General features: G+C 41.4%; 2 protein-coding genes across 4 annotated transcripts; one reads left to right on the top strand and one right to left on the bottom strand.

Annotated features, from left to right (window-relative positions):
- Nucleotides 1–147: 147 nt before the first annotated feature.
- tubgcp5 (tubulin gamma complex component 5) lies at nucleotides 148–14,673 on the bottom strand. 3 transcript variants are annotated; one of them, XR_013964490.1, is made up of 23 exons: nucleotides 14,176–14,673; nucleotides 14,012–14,065; nucleotides 12,935–13,043; nucleotides 12,407–12,503; nucleotides 11,971–12,050; nucleotides 11,253–11,388; nucleotides 10,627–10,744; nucleotides 9,758–9,847; nucleotides 9,225–9,318; nucleotides 8,423–8,674; nucleotides 7,853–8,050; nucleotides 7,577–7,692; nucleotides 6,461–6,744; nucleotides 5,147–5,345; nucleotides 4,589–4,777; nucleotides 4,279–4,461; nucleotides 3,970–4,054; nucleotides 3,451–3,571; nucleotides 2,756–2,907; nucleotides 2,232–2,357; nucleotides 1,314–1,397; nucleotides 726–826; nucleotides 148–544 (listed from the first exon to the last, which is right to left on the bottom strand). XR_013964490.1 is itself a non-coding variant. In XM_080770068.1 (23 exons), exons 1-23 carry the CDS (start codon nucleotides 14,307–14,309, stop codon nucleotides 498–500), a joined length of 3,054 nt encoding a protein of 1,017 aa, XP_080626194.1. In that variant the 5' UTR covers nucleotides 14,310–14,673; the 3' UTR covers nucleotides 148–497. The 3 variants fall into 3 exon arrangements, 2 of the variants coding, with proteins under 2 accessions (XP_080626194.1, XP_080626195.1); XM_080770068.1 differs by having other exon boundaries at nucleotides 1,314–1,402; XM_080770069.1 differs by having other exon boundaries at nucleotides 1,314–1,402; nucleotides 7,853–8,055; nucleotides 8,434–8,674.
- A 203-nt stretch (nucleotides 14,674–14,876) lies between these two features.
- chst7 (carbohydrate (N-acetylglucosamine 6-O) sulfotransferase 7) lies at nucleotides 14,877–23,966 on the top strand. The gene is made up of 4 exons (XM_080770676.1): nucleotides 14,877–14,927; nucleotides 15,632–16,600; nucleotides 16,912–17,252; nucleotides 20,199–23,966. Exons 1-3 carry the CDS (start codon nucleotides 14,892–14,894, stop codon nucleotides 17,218–17,220), a joined length of 1,314 nt encoding a protein of 437 aa, XP_080626802.1. The 5' UTR covers nucleotides 14,877–14,891; the 3' UTR covers nucleotides 17,221–17,252; nucleotides 20,199–23,966.
- The last annotated feature ends 829 nt before the right edge of the window (nucleotides 23,967–24,795 follow it).

The following is a 24,795-nucleotide window of genomic DNA, read 5'->3' as shown; positions in this document are numbered from 1 at the left end:
AATGAACAAAGCCACTTAATTAATTAATCTACAGTAGATGCTCTCCTGTTTAAACTAACTACGATCAATTCTTGCTTTACAAAATAATGACGGACTAGCAACAGTCTACGAAGGACAACACTGAAAAATAGCATAGGCCTTCAGCATTGTGCAAGATTTATTGTGCTTACTATGTACATACACATAATGACAATCAACATGGCATCATTGTAGAAAAACTAATTTACAAGTAGTAGCAACATTGCAAAAGCTGCAAGCCATTCATTGTGCAATGCTCTGAATGGCCACAAGGGGCCACACATGAGTTAGGCCTTCATAAGACAGATCATTCTCCCACCACCATGCTGTCCATGTCAGTGACATCATGATCAGTCTCACATGTTGACGGGTCAAGCTGCTAGGGAGTCGGGACAACATTAGTCACAGGAGCAGGGATGAGACGGAGCTGCACAGCTGAGTCACCGGACCACACCTTCCTTGTACACGAGTGCCTGCGCTCAGCACTGCTCAAAACCTGCCATGAGGGACAAGGCCAACGACTCCACTGCGAATGACAAGAGGACAAGAGAGAATACAGTTCTCTATAATAACTATTTTCAACCTGGTGTCCCCATTTTGGGTATGTCATTAGAAGGTAACATTTTGAAATAGGGCTTAAAGCTGCAGTCCAATATAATTGTGCAATTATATATTATACAATCATAAGTACTCAGTGTTGCACTTACAGTGGGGGAATGAGCCACGGCACACCGCCTTGTTCAGAATGGTCACGAGAAACATATGGCAATTCTTGAAGTCCGATTCCATCTTATCGATGGACTCGATTCTGGAATGTAAATGTAAAAACAAAATCACACTTGTGTGAAGTGAGGGATCCTCTTATCATCGTACATCTTCATACATTATCTCATCCCGGCCAATCACAATTTGCGTCCTCACCTTCGTCATCAATGTTTGTGTTACACAAGCACTCAAAATGATCCATGCATTGTCAATGGCATTTAATGTTTGTGTTAGGACAAAATTTGGGTTACACACACCAAAAGCTGGACATATGAAATCACACCTGTGTGACTGTGAAGTGAGGGGCGCTGTTATCATCGGACATCATCTCATTCTTTCAAATCAAAATTTGTGTTCTCACTTTTCCGTCTTACAGATACTAATGTTCGGCATCCCTATTGAAAATAAATAAAAAGGTGTGTCTGTCTGTGTGTGTATATATATATATTATATATATATATAATATATATATAATTATTATAAATATGGTCATATTGTCTCTTGGCAGTCTGTAAGGAGAAACAACACACCTCCATGCTCCAAAGCCAGCCTGCCATCGGTCCGAGAAGATGAGGACTAGATTGAGAACCTTCATTATCGCCTCCTTCACGAAACTGACCTGGGGAAAACAACAGCAGCAGCAGCTCAGCAGATAATATAAATGACCTCATATAAATGAAGGCTAAACTCATTGAAGCCTGAATCATATTTAATCACACGACTGTGTTGCTTGTCGGAAATAGCCAAGCTACAAGCTAATAACCCATCGTATCTTGTGAGATTGTAGGTCTGCTACATTTGCCCAGTCTTTGAAAAAAAATTTAAATGTTGAAAAAGTGGCTGATGGGCAAGTTAGTATATTGCTGTATTTATCTATTTATTGTCTTTTGTTTATTGATCTATGATGGCCGGTTGTAAATGTCATTAGTATTGTAATATTAGTACACATGTTCTTCTTATCATATGCTGTAACTATTTATTTGGATCACAATGGAAATAAGTCCTCAGACTTTTTGTGCAACCCTGATAATTATGTACTGCTCTCCTATGAATTGTATCATGAATATATCAAATAAATCAAATCAAATATTTTGCAACGGAGCACAAATTAGGCATAACAGTTTCACCTACTGACATATAAAAATATGCGTTATTCTGTAGCTTGTTTGCATTTCCATTTTTTGTATGGCTTTGTATGAAAATATGCTATACAAAGAAGCAAATGGAAATAATGAACTTTCTTCATTCCATGTAACCAGTATCTATGAGGTCACTAGTTCTAATTTAACTTCGTTGTACAATGGTGTCAGAAATAGCAGGTGCTGAGATTGTGAGCTTGACAGATTGGCTATTTCTTTTATTTTTACATTTTTGGATATATTAACGTGCCCAAAATAGGGATGCCAGGTTGAACTTGAAAGTGGTTAACTCTGTAGGTGAAGGCCTACCTTCTCTCGCAGAAGGCAACGGTCATGAATGGTCGACAGGTATCTGTAGTGGATCTTTATTAGCTGGTCCAGGTCCTTAGCTTCCTGGACTTGGTGCTGAAACTCTAATCCTGTACTGTGGAGAATCTTCCAAGACACGGTGTAGACACACAGGCATGCAAAAGATAAGATAAAATTTTACTTGCCTATTAAGTGGCTGTGGCAGATGAGGAACATACTACATATGGCTGCTGTACGATAGCATGAAAATATTTAGTGAGTAAAGTAAAAGAAAGAAAACGTTAAAGTAAGTAAATTAAAATAGCTCTATGCTCATATAGTAATACATTGTAGTTTGTTCAGTAACAGGGCTGGGTATCTGTCTCTCCAGCTCTTTAGTAAAAACAGTAAATGCATTTTCATCTCGGAACACCAATTTTATGTTATCAGGAGAGAGAACTCATAAACAGGTGAAATTAAAAGTGATGAAACAGAAGAAAATGAGCAGACGTTTCATAATAATGAATGACTCATGTCATGCTCACCCTGGTCATGATGTAGTTGTGCAGACTGTTGACAAAGTGCATCAGTTTGACCCGTAGAAGGCACATTCTGTGGATCTGTTGTTTGATGGGTTCTTTTGGGGCCAACTCCTCGGGTGCATTTCCCTCTGATTTCTTTGCGGCTACGGTCAGATCTATGGGACACAGTCATTAATAATCACGATGTTAAATCAGAAATAGTACCAGGTTAATTAACACTACGCTCTGTACATTTTATTTCCATTGGTTTCCTCGCCCGAAGAGAACTACGAAAACTACTACCACCAAACCACTGAACAATAAAGATGGCTGCAGTCAGTTCATGCAGTATCAATTCCGGTGTGCCATCAGCTTCAAATAACTTTATTGACAGGGTCAACCAGCAGGTGTCTGCAAGTAGGGAGACTAACTCCAACCATATTACTTAAAGTATTTGTGCTACTGTAGCTAATAGGAATTAATATACTAACTCTACCATGCTGATTAGTTAAAGGGGCTGTAAGTGATATGTCTTGTTAAAATAATTGTTGGTTAGCTTTAGATTGTTCTCTCTCCTGATTGAATGAAAGTGGTAATCCATTGAAAATGAATTTTCTGTTCCTAAAATGTCTCAAACAGCACAATTAAAATAACACTGTATTTATTATATTAAAGTGCCCTATTTAGCACTAAAAGGAGAGATTGTACAGGTACTGTACCGCTGAATCGCAGTGTGTCCAGACTATATTTGGCCCATTTGATCTGTAACAGGAGGAGGAAGACTTGATTGTAGATCCTCTGACACTCTGAGCTGATCACAATGTCCACAGGCCAGGGTACCTGGTGAGTAAAAAGTACAACAGTTACTTTATTTGAGTGACCATTTTTCAATTCTACTCCACTACATCTCAGAGTTATTATTCTTTTTTACTATTATTTTTATTATTTGAAAACTTTGCAAGTAACAAGTTAGGCTTAGTTACAGATTCAGATTGATATTACAAAATGTACATTAACCGGTTTTGTTGATCTAAAAGCTCACACGCATCGCAACATGTTATAATGTACCTTTTTGATTGTTACAATACCTTTTTGAGTTACCTTTTACATCCAGAACAGAGCAGTTTTTAATATTGTGGTGTTGCTACTTTTACGTAAGTAAGAAATATGAGTATGAGTACTTCTTCCACTACTGTACACTGAAAGGGTCTACACACCAACACATTGATCTGGCTTACCTTGTAACTAAGAGTGAGCACATCTAGATTATTCACAGGGTGCTTTTTCCTGGTAGGATCAATGGTCTCCAAGAAGATTGATAACCTATAAAAAACAATGACATTGTTTATAAGAAAATAATATAACAAAGAAAACATTCTCTGATTCTTTCATAGATCAACCACTTAAACACTATATTCTTTGTTGTTAAATCGCAAAATGTTTTTCTATGTTCACCAAATGTTCGCAGATTATGACATGTCCAGAATCGGGATGCTAAGGTTCATATGGTTAAAAGGGAAAAGCTGCAAAAGTAACATATGCAGTACCGGCTACTGTCCTCTGGGCGGCGCTGTCCCACTGCCTCCTGCAGCTGGACGTTTAGAAGAGACAGTTGTTGCCAGCTCTCCTTCTCCAGCACCTTGTCGAAGATGGCCGTGTAGAAGTCGTACATGGTGTCCCCAGCCTCCAGGAGAAAGTAGTTCCTCATGGCTTGGAGATATTCCAGCAGCCTGCATGGGGAAAAGCAATGAACAGCACACCCTATGTCAGGTCAACTGCAAAAGAAAAAACAACAACCATACTGTTTGATGAGGCCAATCCACACCGAGTCTGACGTTATGGATATAATAGACTTACTTATAGTCTTTCTTCAGAGTCTTCATGAGGTTCCCGCAGCACTCGATGTATCTCTTCTGGATGTGTGGATAGAGACAGGATCGCAGGGTCAGCTCAAACGTTTGGCAGGTGACCGACTGGGACGAGCGGTCCACGATGAAGTCCCCTCCAGAGAACCTCTCATGGAAGTCACTCTGTTCCAGATACAGCCTGAGAATGACAGACCTAATCAGCATGACCTCACCACAACCAAAAATGTATTTCCGTTCCGGGTAGATAACGTCGGCATCGTCGATGCAGTATTATTATTAGCAGTAATATTTATATTATTATTACTATTAGATTAGAAATGTATTCCTTTGTTCCAAATATACACAAACGCGACATAACTAATGTTCTGGACACTTATTACGTACATATCCATAGACTTTCTACCTGGAAATGCCACCCTACACGTTTGTTTACAAACATTCTGGTTTAGTCCTAAAACCTTAGGAAATTTAAATATTGCAATTGTCAAGGCTCAATTTGGCAACATCTATTTCTAAAATTGGATCTTTCAATGTGCTCTGTGTTCACCTGGCAAAGTTAATGGCCAGCAGTGGATCATGGATGTCATCCATTTGCAAATGCTGCACCACGATGGACTGCATCTTTATGAGGCTTCTCCTAGTGGCCTGCTGCTCAGTCACTGTGTCCGTGGGCGATTCCTCCCCATGACAGAGGCGTGACTGCACGGATTCCAGAAACAGTGTGTACAAACTCTTTCTCTCTGCATCTGCAACATATGTAGCATACGGTGTCCTTTACCAATGCCAGACGATTCCTTCTGGTAAATTGTAATGCAAAGTATAATATCAGGTAACCAGCCAGTAATGTGAGTTGCCTACATACATACACAACAAACAAAGCCAGTTTTCAAATGGCTTCTTCCCACAGGACTTTTTACGCGTGTCCACTTTCTATTTGTGCCTGTTTAGCTCAGGCGGTAGAGCACTCTCAAGGTCCTGGGTACGGCCAACTCAGCGTATGAGTATCACGGCTTGGCTAACTGATGGTAAGTGTTGCGGCTCTCCACTTCAGCAATCCATCTCCCAGGGGTCTAGCCCATTGAAAACACCACCGTACTCGGTCGATAGTGACAATAAGCCACTATGACCTACTTACTTACTTAGGGTTATCGATTCATGCAGAAAACAAGGTTTGTGGTAAATGTGGTCTAAAGCCCCGACCGATTATGTCAGGTTAGTTAGGAGACATCATTGTTGAAAAACGTGCTCCTGTACACTATACACTGCACAGGAAACAGCTGACATTCGCATACTGATGGAAACTGACGATTCTATAATGTTATACGCCTTATAAAAATTAGACTGGCTCTGAAATCAATGCAGTGCTTTGAGTTGTTGAACACACTATTATGTGTATTTGTCTGCAACAATCCCATTGACATAAAAATGTGACTAACAACCAGCCTGTTCATATGTCCTAGGTCATGTCCTAGGTCAACCTTTCTGTTACCACAGACCTCAGCACATTTGGGCGAGTGGCTATGGCCGTTTTTAGCCCAAGGAGTGTTTTATGTGCAAAAATAATGCTTGGAATGGATTCAGAATCATGAAAACCCCCTAGTTTGACATGTCACATGCTACTTATGAAAAAATTGCTCAATGCTGACAGCAGTCAGTAAGTGGATTATTTTAGTAATAGTTTAGATTAGTAATAGTTTAGGCCAATAAAAACAAAAAATAAACCTGTTGGCTGCTGAACTTTCCACTCACACCACTCGCGGATTACACCAGTGTCACGGATCATACCAGTGCCAGTCAAAACATTTGACGTCCTCACAAGTATAGTAATATACATATGTGCGAGTGCCTGGCGAACACTGACCTCTGGAGGAGCCAGTCTCCGACTGTTGGACGTCCTTGCGGTCCAGGTTCTTGAGCAGCTGCATGGACTTGCCAGCCATGATGATCTGTTTGAGGACAGGCTTGAGGAAGGACACCATGGTGAGCTGCTTCCTGCTGCTGCTGCTGCTGGAGCCCTGGTCGCCTCCGGAGCTGCCGCTGGCCGCGTCGTTCAGCTTGTCCTCGCTCTCCACCGTCTCAGACACACTGTACAGCGTGTAGGTGGCGTACCAGAAGTCACGGTGGTTCACCGCAACGTCCTTGTTCCTGAGGCAGGGGAAACGGGATGCAGAGAAGTCAGGCGGGAACAGATGCCCTGGGCCCTGGGTCATGGGTGTTCAACAGGGGGTTTGGGTCCTCTAGGGGGGTTCTCAGAGTTACTACACATCTTTGTGTGTTTGGAGCAGACCGAGTACAGAGCCAAAGATCAAGTGGTTAAAGTCTGAAAATACACATTAACATGAAGCCAACATATTAATGGAAAATAGGATTTGTAAATAAACAAACAAAAATCACACCCGTGTGAAGTGGGTGGTGCAACTCCGTGTGTGTGTGGGGGGGGGGGGATCCTGACCCACAGGAACGCACCCAGGGTGCCGGCCCAATTCGGGCGAGCCACCCCTCGTCCGAAACGGTTGAGAAATGACAGAGTTACTGTGTGGTAAGCTCCCTCTACTGTACTGTACTGTCACTGTACTCTACTGTACTGGTACACCCGAAATCACCATATATACAGTTAATATGTGTGCGAGTGTGTGTTAGGTTGCGCACAGGTGGTGAAAAACAACCATGCTGTTTTTGTGCTCAGACATACCCATCCATCCACACACCCACCCACACACACACACACACACATAGCTCCGTAAGGGAGTGGTTGTACCACTCAAAAACTATGTGCACAAAATGTATGATAGTCTCTCTCAGTTAAGGGGTCCTTGGCCTGAAAAACGTTGATGCAGATGCTCTAGTCTAGATTTAGTCTTCAACCACATGAACACTAGCGTCTCTATTCTGGGCAGGCAAAAGTAGACACAAATGTGGCAAATGTAGATGAACATTTAGAAAAACTAGGCAACAATGATGAATACGTTCACAGTACCTCTGAATGATAAACTCTTTTGCAGGGTCAAATAGGTGGCCATGGACAATCCATTCATCCACAATCTCCAAATACGGTCGGACTGTCTCTGTCCATAAGGAAAACAACAAAGCCACCTAAAAAAAGGAGAGATCTTTAATGATTTAATGTAAATTAATTGATATACAAGAAAAGAAAATATATATTGTCTCTGTCGGGTGGAAACCTCATATGTCCAAAACTTGCTTCTCGATTACATGATGATTCATGAACTGTCAGCACTCAGCTCAAACTCACCGACTGCTCCGACGCCTCCCCAACGCTGTCGTACTCAATGATAGCCTTATAGAGGGTGTTGAGCAGGTGGGAGGCCCGTACAACGTTGGGGGTCTCGGGGGGCACCTCAGCTACCCCCGTGCAGAACACTTTGTGCAGCACTTTGATCTGTGCCAGGTGGGGGCTGAGACGCTCCAGAACAGCAGAAAGTGTTACCGTCTCATCTACAGAAGAGGACAGATCAGAAACTATAAATACATTGCTGTGTATCACAAATGTACCACAAACAAATCGACAGCTTGTTTTTCTGTCGCATTTCTAGAAATGATGGCCATCATGTAAAAAGAAAAATGTCCTCAGTATTTAGAACAAGATGTAACAGTGGAAACACATTTCTTGAATAAACAAGTAGCAATGATTTTCCACAGTGATCTTGTGAGATAGTAATAATTAATTATGAATCTATGTATTTTCTTTGGCTAGACTTTTAAGTCTATAAATATAAACATTTTTATGTATTCACTTTTACATTTCAAACGTTGACTAAAGATTCTCTCGACAGCTGGTACGGAAAACGTAGCAAAATGACACCTTGCCTTTACATATGAGTTCTTTCTCTATTGCGGTCAGCTCCTCTTTGAAGCTGGCAAAGTACTTATAGAGCGCCCAAACGAAGGCCTGGTAGGTCCTGAATGGAGGCTCTGAGCCCTTCTTGGAGGTGGATGCAGAGCCCGGAGGACATGGCTCACAGCTGTACCCCGTCACCTCGTCTATGAACCTCTGCAGCCGGAACACGGCCTGGCCGTACACAGCTATATGCTCCAGCACAGAGTGCAGACAGCTCTGCAGCACACAGAAACAGGGGTCCTGGTCAGCCATGTTATCTTCTCAAGCCTGATTCATACTTTGTCTGCGTCGGGAATAGACAATCTAGAAGCTCAAGCTTGGACACAACGCATTTTGTGAGTTTGTAGATTGTCTATTTCCGGTGCACGACACCGTTGTGCGACAGTTCTTTTCAATGACACCCAGTCTGATGTACCAGTATATTAGCCCACCATCATAACTTTTAGGTCATACCTTGGATACCGCGTAATCGGTTCAAATGTCTACTGTAGAGCTAATACAGGAAGCCCATTTACAGAAGATATACTGCAAGTATTTAGTTTTGAACTGCATGCAATAGCACTTGATAACCAGTTCTACCCAACCACAGGATATACATTTGTCAATAGACGAGCAGGTAGACCAACTACAACCACTGTGGTTGTGTTAGTTATATTGTATTAAATAATTACATACTTTATCATACAGCTTGGTTAAAAAAAATATTCACTGCAAGAAGCTATAGATTCACGATTACATCATGACAAAATAATAACTTGAAACTTACACTCGTCAGATGAGTTACCACCACATTGTTCCTGACTGACACTTGTCCGTCATGATGCTGAAATATGAAGTGTTTCTTCACGCCAGAGAGAAGCCTGCAATCATATCAATGTATATTTACACATACATAACATTACCAACAATGTCTTGTTGTCGAGTTAAAAAAGAGGTGAATGAATTAGAAAAATAGCTGGTTGCTTGAGCATTTCCGGGAACTGTGCAAGCGGTGAAGTTTATTGGTGTGTGCCAAAAAAAATATGTAAAAGTATTTTGTCCTCAATTGACTTTGGGATGTGCAACCTTCAGTATTTTGGAAATGTCTTGTTGTCTTTTACACATAAGTCAGGAATGGGATAGACACAAACTTCATCATCCAAATTATACCAGGACCACGGCTGCACAGATTCTGTATTATACAAACAACTCCAAAGCATTCTGTAGAATCATTAATTCTTAAGAGACAGTGAAGGACAATGTTCCTTTGACACTATGCACAATTCTACGATCACTTGCTAGTACATCAGCCCCTCTTACCACAGTGTCTCTCTAATCACTTGGGTCTCGGTGACAAAGGCCTTTTCTTCTGGCAAATACAATGGGTCAGTGTTGTACAAGTGTTGGTCCCTGAGGAAAAACAAAAAGGAAAGAAATCAAGGCCATAGAAAAGTTCCCCCATTCAGTGATGACATTTCAACCGATTCCATTCAAAGATCATAGTGCGTCACACCGTTTTACATTTCTTTGAAATACTTGGACAACAGTGTTCCTTTTAATTCTGCAGTGAACTTTTGGAAAAAATAACAGAGCTACACACTCACAACACATCGCATTATCAGCGATGTGCGATGTGTCTTTTTTATATAATTTGATGCTCATATTAACCGTAGGAAATATTAAGTTATTTTTTATTAGCATATGCATACCACACATTCCATAGGGCTAGACCATATGGGCATCAACTTGCGACAGGAGCAGTTCCTATTGAGTGAAATATTCTTTATTTATGAAAGAAATAAAATATTTAGTGTTTTTATTTTTTTATTTTAGTTGTAGAGGGCAAGTATAATGGTTTAAGGCATATTTGTCTTAATAGCCAGGGATCGGTCAAGTAAGTGGTTTCTCTATTCAAGGACTTCCATTGTATTTTGATGCAGACTCCCATATGAAAATATTTAAGATTACAACTTTGTTTTGAAACATCTTAGCTCTATTTTCCAATAGCTGTTAAAAAAATATAAAAAAAGAAAAGGGTTCAAGTGGTTAAACTGATTTTGATGCTGTATTAACCCATTTTTCTGGGGACCCCGTTGAAACCAATCAAGGACTCCTGGGGGTCCCCAGGCCAGTGTGTAAGAGGCAGTACACAAACTCCTCTGATAATGGAAGGTACTTGGAAGGTTTACCAAATATTTAGTAAATTGGAGTGTAGATGGAGACTGTGGGGGAAGCGGGGAGAATGAGCCACCCAGTATGGCGTCACCACATGCTGTTCAAGCCAGGCCCGGGCATCTGGTTCACCCACTGCAAGCACAACAACCACTGGAATTATTGACACAGTCTCAAAAGCAGCTTCAGTGCCGACACACGCACAACCACATGCAATCATCCAAACAGTAAGACACACCCCTGTATAATTGTTAGCGACAGTGGTGGACAGTAACTAAGTAACATTTTTAGTATCTGTACTTTATTTGCATACTTGTACTTTTGGATACTTTACATATGACTTTCACGCCAATACATTCCAAAGTAGAAGAATACTGTATGTACTTTTGACTACACTACTAGGAAGGAGAAAATTAACCACTTAAGCCCCATTTCAAATATAATAAATAAAAGAAAAAGAAAAGAAAAGGTCAAAATCTCATACATATGCAATTTCTTCTTTTTTTTACTATTATTGATTTTTTTTCTTTTTTTTCTTTGAACTTTTACTTGTAGTTAAATAGTATATATTTTGACCAGGATAATCTATACTTTGATGCAAGTGCTGTGTGCATCACTGGATCTGGTCATGTCATGTCAGCACCTGTCCAGTTGACTGGGACGGTCTTGTTGGCATTGTCCTGGTCCTCCAATGGCGTCCTGTCCACCTGGATGCCAGAATCCTCCCTGCTGATTGGCTGCTGACTGTCCTCGTCCTCGCTCTCCTCCTCTGACCACTCCTGAAGAAACAGAAAGAACCATTCAACGTCCAACTGGAACCTTGCAGGTCTGTAACTGAGAGTGTACAATTGAGGGTCCATTTGGTTCCATTAACACTCTAAGAGTTCTATAAACAGGTTATAATGCATTTCTACTTGAACTTATATAAAATGCTTTAAAATGTTGTTATGATAATTGTTCTAAAGCATTACAAGTACTTTTAACTGTAATTAAACAGTATTATAAGTAGATCTTCTCTGGTTCCACTGAAAAATATGCCATTATGTTTTCCCATAGAGATTTACAAAAATATTTATATGAATTATTTTAAGCCATCCAGGATCCTGGTGATTCATGACCATAAAACCTTTGATTATTTTTGGTAAATGGACGATTTTTCAGTGGAACCAGAAAAAACACACCCACTGCTATGCCCTATAATGTACGTTTTATAAAAGTGGTAACACTTCATAGAAAGTATTACCAATATTTGGACTGAGTTTAACTGGCTTTTTTCAGGGAGTGCAGCGCTGAACACTATCTAGTCTTTGAAGTAGAAAAGTTCAACACTGTAGCATAATTAGTAATAGAATTTTACTCACAGGGGTGTCTGGATATGGTCCGATTTCGACATCCTCGCCATCCATCAAATACTTAGCCCAGTCAAAGTTATCTTCTCTTTCTGCACAGGCAAACGTTTAGATGATTGTGGTTAAATGAAATAACTGGAACACTGTTCCTAGGGTGCATTGGTACAGTGTTTCTCAAATGTCAAAGACCCCACAAATTGATAAGAGTGTGTGCCAGGGACCGCCATGCAAGATTTGCGTTTAAAATGTACTATTCCAAAACTTTTAATTTGTCAAAAATAGAAGATCTACAAGCTCACAAGAAGAGTTGTGAGCTTGTTGATAGATAGGCAATTTTGTGGGTAATTGTATGAAAATTTCGCTGGCGACACCCTGGAACATCCTCGAGGAATCCTGGTGGTCCCTGGACCCCACTTTGAGAACCACTGGTCTTGTAGACTCAACTCACCAGCCTCCTTTAGCCTGGGTCTCTCTGTGAAGTTAGCGTTTGAAGGCGACTCAGATAAGAACAGCAACAGTGACAGTATACTGTGATGTACATCCGTCTGAAATAAAAAGACAAAAATACTGAAACACAGACACAGATGCTGAGTGCATAATATTAGCATACTAGCTATTGTTCTAATTGTTTATTAGTTGTACATTTTAGCTGATGGTCTTTATATGAGGAAAGTTAGGAAATGTGACACCATCTTTAGAACAGTATATGAAATACTTACGTATCTGTTCCACTGTTCCACAATATGTTAGTGCCATGTCATAGCTGCATTATGTTCTATATTTATTTTATATGTATAGTTTCATTATATAGATATTCCACTGTTACTTTCTTAGCTTACGCATGTTTCATGATAAATGCTTTTTATGTGATGTATTCCCATGCTTTTTTGTTCTTGCTTAATGTAAATCGCTCTGGATTAAGAGCGTCTGCTAAATGCCTAAATTGTAAATTGTTCTATAAATTGCCATCCAGCACCTTATTTCCATCTGTATTGGGTAAAGGGGAGTCCAGAAACTCTTCAGTCAGTCTCATCCAGCTCGCAGCTTTATTTAGATCGGAGTGAACCATTAGCTTTTCGTGTATCCTATGGGGATGTAGCAAATAAGAATTAGGGCAGCACAGAATTTAACAGATGCTAGTTACAAACTGCAGTTGTATTCTGATATAATAAGAATTTAAGAAAGATCATTGCTGGCTCCAGCAATGATGGAGTTGTTCACCCAAAAAATGAACATGAAGATTTATTTTTTATTTTTTGAGCCATTCCTGATGACTGGGTCATCATTCAATAAGATACTCAATGGAGACTATTTGAGTCTCCTGCTGCTACTACATCTTGATCATGGATCCATGATCAAGATGTACTTCACAATGTCTAGGTCGGTAGGAAACACAGAATGGGGGGACTTTTATTTTATTATTTCCACAAAAAAGCTCTAAGGTATATTAATGACATAGTAAAATGTTGAAAATGAATGGAATTCCCCTTTAAGTATTTTTGTATGCACATATGACTTTCACTCTACAACATTTCAAAGAGAAATATGCTGTACTTTAACTCAAAGAACACATTATGAAAAACACTTAATCCATATGTTGTGAAAACAGCAGATCTACAAGCCAGTAGGTCTACTATTTTAAAAACAAATCTACAAAATCCAGAAAGTCTGAGTATTGATATTAAAAATAAAATGTACTGTGTAATTTGTACTTTTGGATACTTACATATTTTTAAAGCAATTACTTTTGCTAATTTCATTATATATATATATATATATATATATATATATATATATATATATATATATATATATATATATATATATATATATATATATATATAAATGTTTTGCAGTACTTTGTTGTCACCAATGCATTGTTGAAATGGGAGGCAAATGCAGCTCCTTTGCAATATTCACACCTCATTTGTTCTCGTCTGGTGTGACTCTTTCGTATGCCATGGACTGTAAATGCAAAACAGCCTTTACACCGGACGAAGAGGGGGGGGGGGTACTTGTGTACTATAGTATGATGATCATGTCAACAACTCACCCACTAATGCTGCGTTGAACCTTATGACTGTCCACGTCGAGGAAACGATGGAACCTGACATAAACACAATAATATAAACAACGTGTATTATTGAAGTATAAACGTTAGCAAGCCCACCTTAATTGTGTATACAGTATGTCTGACTCTAACTAATTAGTAATTACCTGAAATTGGACGAAGCATATTTCATCGCCGATTGGAAATTGAGGTCCTCTTCATCTTCGATCCCAGACATGCATTTGATCAGTTTTTTAATTTCTTTCTCCGTCTCCTTTTCAAAGTTGGTCCAGTGTGCCATGTTGATGGATGAATGGTATACCGTTAGCCAACTTAGCTTAGCCTCACCAACCGCAGGCTAACCTAATGCTAATTATTACAATATTTATGTTGAGAAATATTATAACCACCGCGTTGGCAAACCACAAACAAGGCAATGATGCGTTATTATGTGATGCCTGGATCTGTTCTGCATCCATTGCACTTCAGAGATTTAATCATCACATCGCAACTGTCAAGCGCGGTTGTTGTTGTAGCGTTCCAAAAAACACAGATCTGCAAACAAACAACGCGGCGCTTCTCAGCGCAGTGTTGGCTTGTAGATCTGTTCTTTTTGGACAGCGCCGACAGCGGCAGGGCTAGGGCAGAGCAAAGCAAAACGTAAACTTCCGGGTATGGTAAGTGCTCATGCGTGAGCCGTGAGAGCTTGGCTGTTGGCTCTGGTCCAGACTCCAGAGTAGACTGTAATATATCAATTTGTTATTTCAGAAACTATTGTATCATCATCGTCACACATGACGGTTTAATTATCAAACCTTTCTCACAGGAGCGACTTTATTTTTCTTTCGAGGGGTTCGAAGATAAAAAACTATTTCGGGATATTATGGATCTGTGTGTCGAAGGTGCAGATATTCAACTGGTGTGTGACTGATTGTCTACAGACTAGTCTACTATCAATTTAAGGCAAGCCCATATCTCCGCCTCTTTCTACCATGGCTCGGTGCGTCTTCAATCGCTTATCTTTGAATTTAAAGACTTTTTGAAAGTGAGTTTTTTTTGCAGCCAAATTACGTTATTAATAATAATAATAATTATTTATTTAGGAAAATATAATAAATAGGCCTACGCCAGTATCCTTTCCTAGTTAAATTGCCTAGTTAAATTACCCAGGCCAGTAGGGCATTTTATTGCTTCAATGCTTGTTGATAATGGTCCGGGTCCTAACGTATAATTCGTTTTTTCTTATAGAGGAAGAGAATAAAATTATGTTATGTTGTCGTGAAGGCCTAGTCCTACCTATTGGACGGGGCGTGGTGAAGTCTCTATCGTGTGTGTGTGTGTGTGTGTGTGTGTGTGTGTGTGTGTGTGTGTGTGTGTGTGTGTGTGTGTGTGTGTGTGTGTGTGTGTGTGCGCGCGCGCGTGTGTGTGTCACACTCTCCCTCAGTCTGTCTGTCTGACTCAGATCTTTGCGGCTGCTGGTGACCACACAACTCTGCTGCTCAGAGCGGCGCCTTACTTGCAGCCAAAACAGAAAACAACCTATCGAGCAGAAGAGAGAGAGAGAGAGAGAGAGAGAGAGAGAGAGAGGGAAGAAAAAGCTCCGGTGTCCCCTTTCTGTGGAAGGAGATGAAGAGGAGGCTGCAGAAGAAATACTTGGTTTTAATCCTGGGCTACACCGGTTTGCTTCTTTTCATCCCCTATGCGTTGGATTACCGGAATAGACCCGACTATGTTCGACACGGACAGCAGCAGCGGTGCCCTGACCTGGAGAACACGGTGGCTCTGTTGTGGAGCAACACCGGGGGAGACAACAAGTTCAACAACGCCTCCGGCTCGGCGGAGCAGGACTCCGTGGGGCGCCGGGGGAACCAGTCCCGGATCAACATCTACCTGCACGCCACATGGAGAACCGGCTCCTCGTTCCTAGGGGAGCTGTTCAACCAGCACCCCGACGTCTTCTACCTGTACGAGCCCATGTGGCACATTTGGCAAGCCCTGTACCCCGGGGACGCGGGGAGCCTCCAGGGCGCCGTGCGCGACATGATGAACGCCCTGTACCGCTGCGATTTCTCCGTGCTCAAGCTTTACGCGGGCACCCAGAACATCACCACGGCGTTTATATTCGGCTGGAAAATGAACAAAGTAATATGCTCGGAGCCGCTGTGCAACTCGCACCGGAGGCACGAGATCGGTCTGGTGAAGGAAGAGCAGTGCGGAAAGTGCCAGAGACGAGATATCAGAGAGCTGGAGAGGGAATGTAAGAAGTATCCCGTCATGGTCATTAAGGGCGTGCGCGTGTTGGACATGAGCGTCCTGGTCCCTCTGATGAAGGACCCCGTGATAAACCTCCAGATCGTCCAGCTTTTCAGGGACCCCCGGGCCGTGCACAACTCGCGTCTGAAGTCCAAGCAGGCGCTGGTCAAGGAGAGCATCCAGGTGCTGAGGAGTAAGAAACAAAGCGACAAATACAAGCGTCTGCTGGTGCCGAACAACCGGGTGAACCGCGCGGAGAACTACGTCTCCAGCGCCATGGAGCTGATATGCGACAACTGGCTCAGTGACATGCTGCTGGTGATGAACGCACCTCCATGGGTGAGATTGAGAAGCAAGCTGTGGTGGACTATCTGTAACTAAAGTGCATTTACTGTAATGTACTTTAAGTGGGAGGGTGGAAATGGAATACTGTAATTAATACATGATGTATTGTGAGCTTGTAGATCTGCTAGTTTTTCGCTATTATTGAAAATGTCTGAAGATTTCAGAATTACTAAAGAAAAACTCTAAATTCCAATACAGCAATTATGCATTGATTTGAAAAAGAAAATGTTCTTTTGTTATCTGTTCTTTTGAATACTTGAGTAGCCTATTTATTTAAGTTCGGTGTATACTTTGTCCACCCACAGGTGAGAAGGAATTACATGCGGATCCGCTACGAGGACCTGGTGCTGAGCCCCATGGAGGAACTGCAGAGGCTCTACCACTTCTCCAACCTCTCCAGCTTTCCGGCCCTGGATAAGTTTGTCCTGAACATGACTCACGGCCAGGGCTATTCCTCCGACCGACCCTTCCTCATATCAGCCAGGGATGCCAAGGAGGCCATCTATGCCTGGAGGGAGAGACTCAACGTGGAACAGATCAATCAAGTGGAAGCGTACTGTAGTGAAGTCATGAGACAGCTGGGTTATCAGAAAAACGGTGTGGATGAAACATAAGCATTACATCTCTTGTGATTCAAAGGATGAAGGTAAGAAAAAGACTATGTCTAAGTATAGCCCCACGTCAGAACCCAATGGTACTGAAGTTTCTGACATTTTTGAGACCCAGGTAGTTACCATGGGGTCCTATTCCACCTCTACCCTGCCACCTGGTACGCGAACATAAATAAACATAAATACCGTCGGATACGTCCTTTCTGCGCTGTTTGAGGGCTTCTGAATGTGTGAACTCTAGTTTACAATGTACACCGCTGCCGTTAAGTATGTTTGTTTGACAGATTTGGTCGCTTTGATTCTTCTCTTCCTTCCTTATTTATTGACACCTCATTACCGCCTATCTGGCTAGCTAGTGGCTATAGCTATGACAGAGCAGATCAGAGGCAGGAACGTAGCCACGCACAAGCCAACCGCACAGCGGGAGGCGGTACAATAAACGGTAAATAAACAAACAAGGAAGGAAGAGAGGAATCAAAGCTTCCAAATCGGTCAAACATAGATTAAAAATACTTAACGGCTTCCGCGGCACAGGATAATTCGCAGCGGTGTACGTTGTAAACTAGAGTTCACACATTCAGAAGCCCTCAAACGAACAGAAGCCCTCAAACAGCGCAGAAACCACGTTACCGAAGGTATTTATGTTGGCGTTCCATCATTTCCATACGAAAACACATCACCGCACAGGGACCCTACGGGTCAGCCCGGTTCGGTTCGGATTGGGCTGACCCAGGGGGTTCCGAGAGGGGCTTAGTCTAAGTATATCATCCATGGCACAATGTACCCCCAAGCTCACAACACATCGCATTGTGATGCAATATGAGCTTTTAGAGCTGCTATTTTCAAATAGTTGATACAGTATTCACTTAACTCTTTTGACTGATGACCCCCTCAAGAACCCCCAGGGGTCCCAGGGCTGTACCGTACCCCACTTTGAGAACCAATCTTACCAAACCTGTTTGAACTCATGACATGTGTCTTATTCTGTTGTAGAGCAACTAATTACTTAGCAAATCTGCTTCAACACGAATCAACAGTGATAAGTTAAATGCAATCCAGTGTATTTGGTCCAATACACCTGTTGAATGAGCTTGATCTTTTTCATTATGGTCGTGAATGTGATCCAGTTCAGTTTAGATGTTATGAATTTATTAACAATGTTAGTGGACTCTGTTCCTTCCTTATAGATAACGGATCCGCCAGAGCCCACATAACATAATCTATTAATCTGTATAACAGACCTATCATCAACCCATGTTATCACAGTAAGCTTCCCTGTTGCATTTCCCTCCCTGCGTTTCCACCTGGTATAAAGCAAATAAGCAATGGGTTACATTTGTGTTAATTGCATATAAGAATAAGATCAAACTTATATAGCTAAATATCCAAAACACATGAAATAAGCCTACCGGTAATACATGAAATCTACAGTCATATAAAGTGTGCAACAAGTCAAGGTACCAGTGGAGGAAAAATAGTACACGTAAACACAGAGAACAGGCTAGGGTCAAAAGTAGGAAATTCTTATCGTCTTATCAGTTATAAGTGTGTGTGTGTGTGTGTGTGTGTGTGTGTGTGTGTGTGTGTGTGTGTGTGTGTGTGTGTGTGTGTGTGTGTGTGTGTGTGTGTGTGTGTGTGTGTGTGTGTGTGTGTGTGTGTGTGTGTTCGCGTGCGCGCGCATGTGTGTGCGTGCACTGCTATCTTTGTGAGAAGCCAATGTATGTGATCTTTTAGTGATCTTTAGGGTTAGAATTATAATTATTGTGTCGACCTGTGTAGTGGAACTATGTGGTACTTCTGTAAGAAACTTTGCAGGGACCTCTGATGCCCAATATTGTGGAGCTGGAGCTTCTGACAGAAAATGTCAGGGAAACGTTTCTCCCTGACCAATCCGGTGTTCAATAGAGGGCTCATTGTTTGCTCCTTTCTGGCAGCGTTGGGCTCTTCTCATGGATAACTGGGGGCTGGCACCGAGTCGCTGGGCCTTGGACCATGCTGTGAAAAAGGGGGTCATTGTATCTTCCTGTCCATGAAGGGCTCGAGCTCCCAGGGTTACGCTGTCACCGCCAGCCCTCGACAAGCGAACCCTTTACAACCAGGCTGCCTGTAAGCCGTCCACATGTTGCAGACACAGTGTGGATGCAGTGGGGACCTTTGGGTCCATCCAGCGATGGTGTTCAGAAAGTGCAACTATTACCAAGCCCTATTTTATAATTGATCGTACACCGAAAATAGCCAATCAATGTGTTGCATTGTGAGCTTGAAGATCGGCTATTGAATTGTTTCCCCCCCTATAATCGCCTATGTCCAAAACAGGTCGAAAGTGTTTACCTTGTTTACCCTGTTGAAGGTTTGGGAGGCCCAGACGGAGGTCAATCCCATTCTACCAAAAAATGTCTGTGTCCATTAGTTAAAGGGACACTTCACCCTTTTTGCAAAAATATATATGTTAATGATGTTTAGAAGCTTTAGAACACTTTCCTGGGGGTCTTTATGTGTGTAATATGTGGTTTTAGCTATTTTAGATTGTAGCAGTGAGCACAGTGTCTCTGATGTCATGGACACTGGTCTCACTACCTTCCTGGACTACAATTCCCATAATTCTTTGGTGCTCTGCTCCTCCTTGTGGATAGGGGGAGATCAGTCTTACTGAGACAACATGTAGTCCAGGAAGGAAGTGAGCCCAGTGTCCATGACATCAGAGACACCGGGCTCACTGCTACAATCTAAAATATCTAAAACCACATATTGCACACATAAAGACCCCCATAAAAAGTGTTCTAAAGCTTCTTAACGTCATTAACATATATGTATTTGCAAAAAGTGTCCCTTTAAATAAACACTAAATCACTGCAGTGCACTGCATTGTAACTTGTAAGTCATTGAAAGTTGTAAGCTAAACTGTACAGTATCGGTCATTGCATGAACTGCTCACATCCTTGGCTCAATCACTTTAAACTAAATACATTTCTGTTTTACAGGGGCCAGACATTCAGGCTGAAATAACAATGAGACAAGTTGGAATCTGGTCCTCAGGGGAATTCACAAGCACACATGTTGGGTTACGTCCCCTCAAGAAGGCCCATTTGTTGCTCCGGGGAGACAGTCGAGGCCAAAGAGGTGCCACTTGAAGAGATGTATTTGCGACAGACTGCCATCAACAGCTGTAGCATTGCCTGTTAACCAAGACCCTCACTCGGCTACAGAGACAAACCTCACCAAGAAGAAGGCTGCTGCTCCACTGGCCAGGCCCTATCCCTCTGTCCTTTCATCAGCACTAATCCCTTCTCAATCCCCTGGCAGGCCAGGGCCAGAATAAGCCTGAGACTGGTCCTGCCTTGGATACTACCTTTAGTACCTTACTGCCAAGATCCAGATTGGAGCACTGGGCCACATCGTGTTTAGCCTCACCTGTGACCTCTGTGCAGACCTCATGTGGCCAGCCAGTGACTAAGCGTGGCAGTAATCTTGAGCACTACCGATACTTACCAGTAGCTGGCTCACTAACAATGCTAATTTAGAGAGCTTTGAAAGAAGAAACTGTTTAGGTGTGAAGAGAGCTGACTGGGGAGCTATACTGTACTACCACCCCAGCCCACCTCAGGAATCCAGACAGCTGCCAGCTCTCCGCTGTTACTGACGAAACACTCACATTGGTGTGACATTTTCTAATATTCCATGGACGTGCCTGCAAGAGCTGCCTTGTCTCCTTGGCCAACTAGCTTTGTGAAAGCTGTCACATGGCAGGTGATACTGACAAATTGTATGTACTGTAGCAGTCTCACAGTAAAGAGAATGGATTATCTTCTAAAATGTTGTGCTGATTATTATGTGCCACCGGTCAATGTTGTGTTGGAGGGTGAAATGTTATCGCCATTTACTAGATGTTTACTGTTCATTGCTCTGGAATGGATTTCTAAAAATCCATTCCTTGTCCTCTTGACAAGGAAAGGAAGAACAACTAAAATGAACTTCAATAAAGTTAAATGAGTAAATACCATGGTTAAGGATTATATCTGTTATGTATGTTTAAACTGGTCTATGATGACATCTCTGGCTAAAACAAAAGGAAAGACATTTTTGGATGGCTCTTCATTTGAAACTGTTTTAATCAACATGTTCACATGCAAAATATTGCATGTAAAAGTCGACTAGAAACAAGTCAACTAGAAACAACAGGTGTACATTATTATTTACAATTAGCTATATCTCATATTATACAAGTACAGACGGAAAAGAAGGACAGACAGCCAGCAGCAAGACCTACAGACCAAGAGAGAGCGCAACAGTCTGGAGAGAGGGTGCACAATGCACATGAAGGTTATGGCATGCTTCATTTATAACTCTTCTGTACAAGGAATTACTGTATACATCAAGCTGAAAAGGAACACCTCGCCCATTTTCAACCTGGTCTCCATATAATTGGTCCCCATTAATGCTCTGAAGATGGCACCATTTTTGTCTATTCGCTCTGTCTCAACTTGGCTGTGGACTATTCCGAAGTCAGAGCTGTACGATTAGTCACACATGTTACCGCAAAAACCTGCCTATCAATGACATCATCGCTGGAGGAGATTCCAAGCTAAGGGAAGCTACATCCTTTCTTTTCCTGGAAAGTTAAGCATGCTGAAATAGAAGCCATTGTTCTTGTATCAGTGAATAATAATATTGTCGGTAGGCACATTTTCAAACAGTCCACCTCAGAGACACAGAGCGTGCAGACAGAAATGGTACCGTCTCACAGTGAATATTAGTGAGGGCCCATATATTGAGTTGTTAAAAACAGCTAAATGTTCCTTTAAGGAGCCCTGGGGCCCCCAGACTCCTTGCATGCCTCCTCAATTTGAATCTAAAGTGCCAAATACTACTCCCTTGCCCTGTAGCCACTATTTGACATGTCCACAGCATTGCAGTCATAAATTGCTCCCATGTCTTCAATAGTAACACTTATATTTTTTTCCTCCGATACATCTTAGACATAAACAGATGCAAGCCCTGTTGGCCTTTTTTCTTATGTTAGTTAATAAAACACAGGTAAATAGTAGGCAAATTTCCCCCGTGGACATTTTCACAGTTTCCAATATGTACAGTATTTCACATCCAGTAGGTACTGTAAATATCTGCTTTTTAAGCTACACCAAAATGAGCCATATAGCACAGAATAGCTGGTATGAGCATCACAGAGGGAGACATGATAGTATTAGCATGACTGGGCAGTGATCTGGGCATATGCCCAAATACGGGTTTCTGGACACACAATGGCTCTTTGAGACAAAGTTGTAAATGAGTAGGTTCCAGATACAGGCTTTCGTCTACATCAGATTGTGGAAACAGATTTTGTGACAGAGTGCAATGCGGAATGTTGTGTCCCCCCTTTTCTTACAAGAGTATATAATGTGTAAATGACCCAGAGTCCATACAACTGGCTGGGGCTTGCATAACTAGATGGATTTCACTACTGAAATCCCTATTGACTTCTAACATTTGTGGGGGTTCTGTCTCATGTTCAAGCCAGACAATTGGGCCTTTCACCCAACCCTGCAACACCGCAATTCACACTTGATCTTAACGTACTGACATATTTGTAGGTTTACTTCCTTGGGAGCCTTTAGTACTGTACAGAATGTTCCAAGGCGAAAATCCAACATACCGGTAACACATCCTTCAGTTCAGTGGTTCTCAAACCCCCATACAAGACCCCCATACAAGATTTGTGTTGTGGCTTTTAAAATAATATTAAAAATGTTTCAAATCTTTGCAAGATTATTTAGAAAATAGCATATCTACAAGCTCACTACTGGCTTGTAGATCGGCTAATTTCAAATAGCCAATGAATGTACTGTATATAATATGGTTAAAGTGGTCAAACTGATTTTGATGCCATGTTCAACTCATTTCACTGGAGACCGCCTGTAACCCCCTCAAGGGGCCCTGGGGGTCCCCGGACCCCAACTTGAGAACCACTGTTCCAGTTCTATCCAGTCTGAAATCCCCTTCCCCTTAAATCCACAGACAGTTCAGCTGAGCTAAAGTGCTTGCATTCCTCTCCTATAGTGCACAGCTGGAACAGATATTATACAGGTCCCAGGAAAGGCCAACATGAGCACCAAATCGCCTGCTAGGCTGCTACAATTTACAGTTGAACAGGAGCTCAAGGGAACAAAATAAATTAAGACAAAAAATTTCTTAAATGAGCATCGCTCTGTGTACACTAGTATAGCCAGGGCCGGTTCTAGGCATAGGCGAACTAGGCGGTCGCCTAGGGCCTCAACCACTGAGGGGGCCTCGTCACAGGGAGAAGATTTTTTTTTTAATTTTAAAAATAAATAAATTTTATAATGAGCATTAGTGAGGACTGAGGACTAATTACATGGAGATAAGGTTGAAAATGTCTCCTTTAATTTGATACTGATTGGGTATTATACTCGAACATGTATAAATAGCAAACCAGATACATTTCTAATTTTGCAGTAGACAATGTTTGTTTTGGCAAGGGCTGTATATTGTTGCCGTCAGGCAGAAACCTTGTATCTCCATATTTCAACAACTTTGTTTTTTCCTATAAAAGCCCCACTTCATCACACTAGTGTCACATCACATAAAAGAAATTGTCTAGCTTGTACACCTGCCAGTTTTGTTATTTGTTTAAAGTGAAAGTGGTTGTGGAAGGTTTTATACATAATTAAAACTATTAACAAGAGCTTTGTGACTGAATAATAACTACATTGGAATTGGAATGCAGGTTATTTTTTCCCTCAGTTCCTGAAAAGTTAACGTTTTAGATTTCCATCCAACAGCGACCATATATATACTATAATGTACCCTGTGTGGATTGTCTAAGCTAAGGCAATGGTTCCCAAAAACATTTCAGGTCGAGATCCAAAAGAGATGTTTGCCCAAACTATCGAAAATAGCAGATCTACAAGCACGTGCCACAACTTGTAGATTTTCACTTCTTTTTAATTATATATATTTTTATTAATGAAATGTATACATTTGTTTGTTTTGCATTTCATGCAATTATTTTATTTTATAAATAAAAATATATAAATAACATTTATTTTATATATATAATTATTTTATTCTGATGTAGGAAAACAAAATGGGATTTTTACTCTAGTCGTGAGACTCGTGACCCATAACAATAAATCTGACCCACAAATGGGTCCCAACCCACTGTTTGGGGAACAGTGGATTAAGGATGTGCCTCAGTGAGGAAGCGGTTGGGAGGTCAGCTCAAATTCAATAACTGCTGCTTTCTATAGCTCACAGCAACCTGTGGAGCGGTGCAAATCAATGGCTTGGAAAATAACTGACCTCAGCACACTGTTGTGGAAAGTGTTGGGATGGAAACTAGTGCAGTGACTGGCATTTCGCTGCTGTCGGGTGGAAGCCTTGTATTGTGCAAAAACATGTTAAAATCTACTGTATAAGCTGTGTTATGAACTTGTAGATCTGCTATTTTCACAACTTTTGTGCATAGCTCATGCATGTAGGGCATGAGCAGGAAAAAAAACATACACGGTTGAAAGGTCTGACAGCAATGATTTGTAATCTTTAAAACATTTTGATTTTACA

This window comes from Protomyctophum bolini (assembly GCF_963924005.1).
Source record: "Protomyctophum bolini genome assembly, chromosome: 8".
Lineage (NCBI taxonomy): Eukaryota > Metazoa > Chordata > Actinopteri > Myctophiformes > Myctophidae > Protomyctophum > Protomyctophum bolini.
The sequence above is the reverse complement of the archived record's forward strand: the minus strand, read 5'-3'. Positions and strand labels throughout refer to the sequence as shown.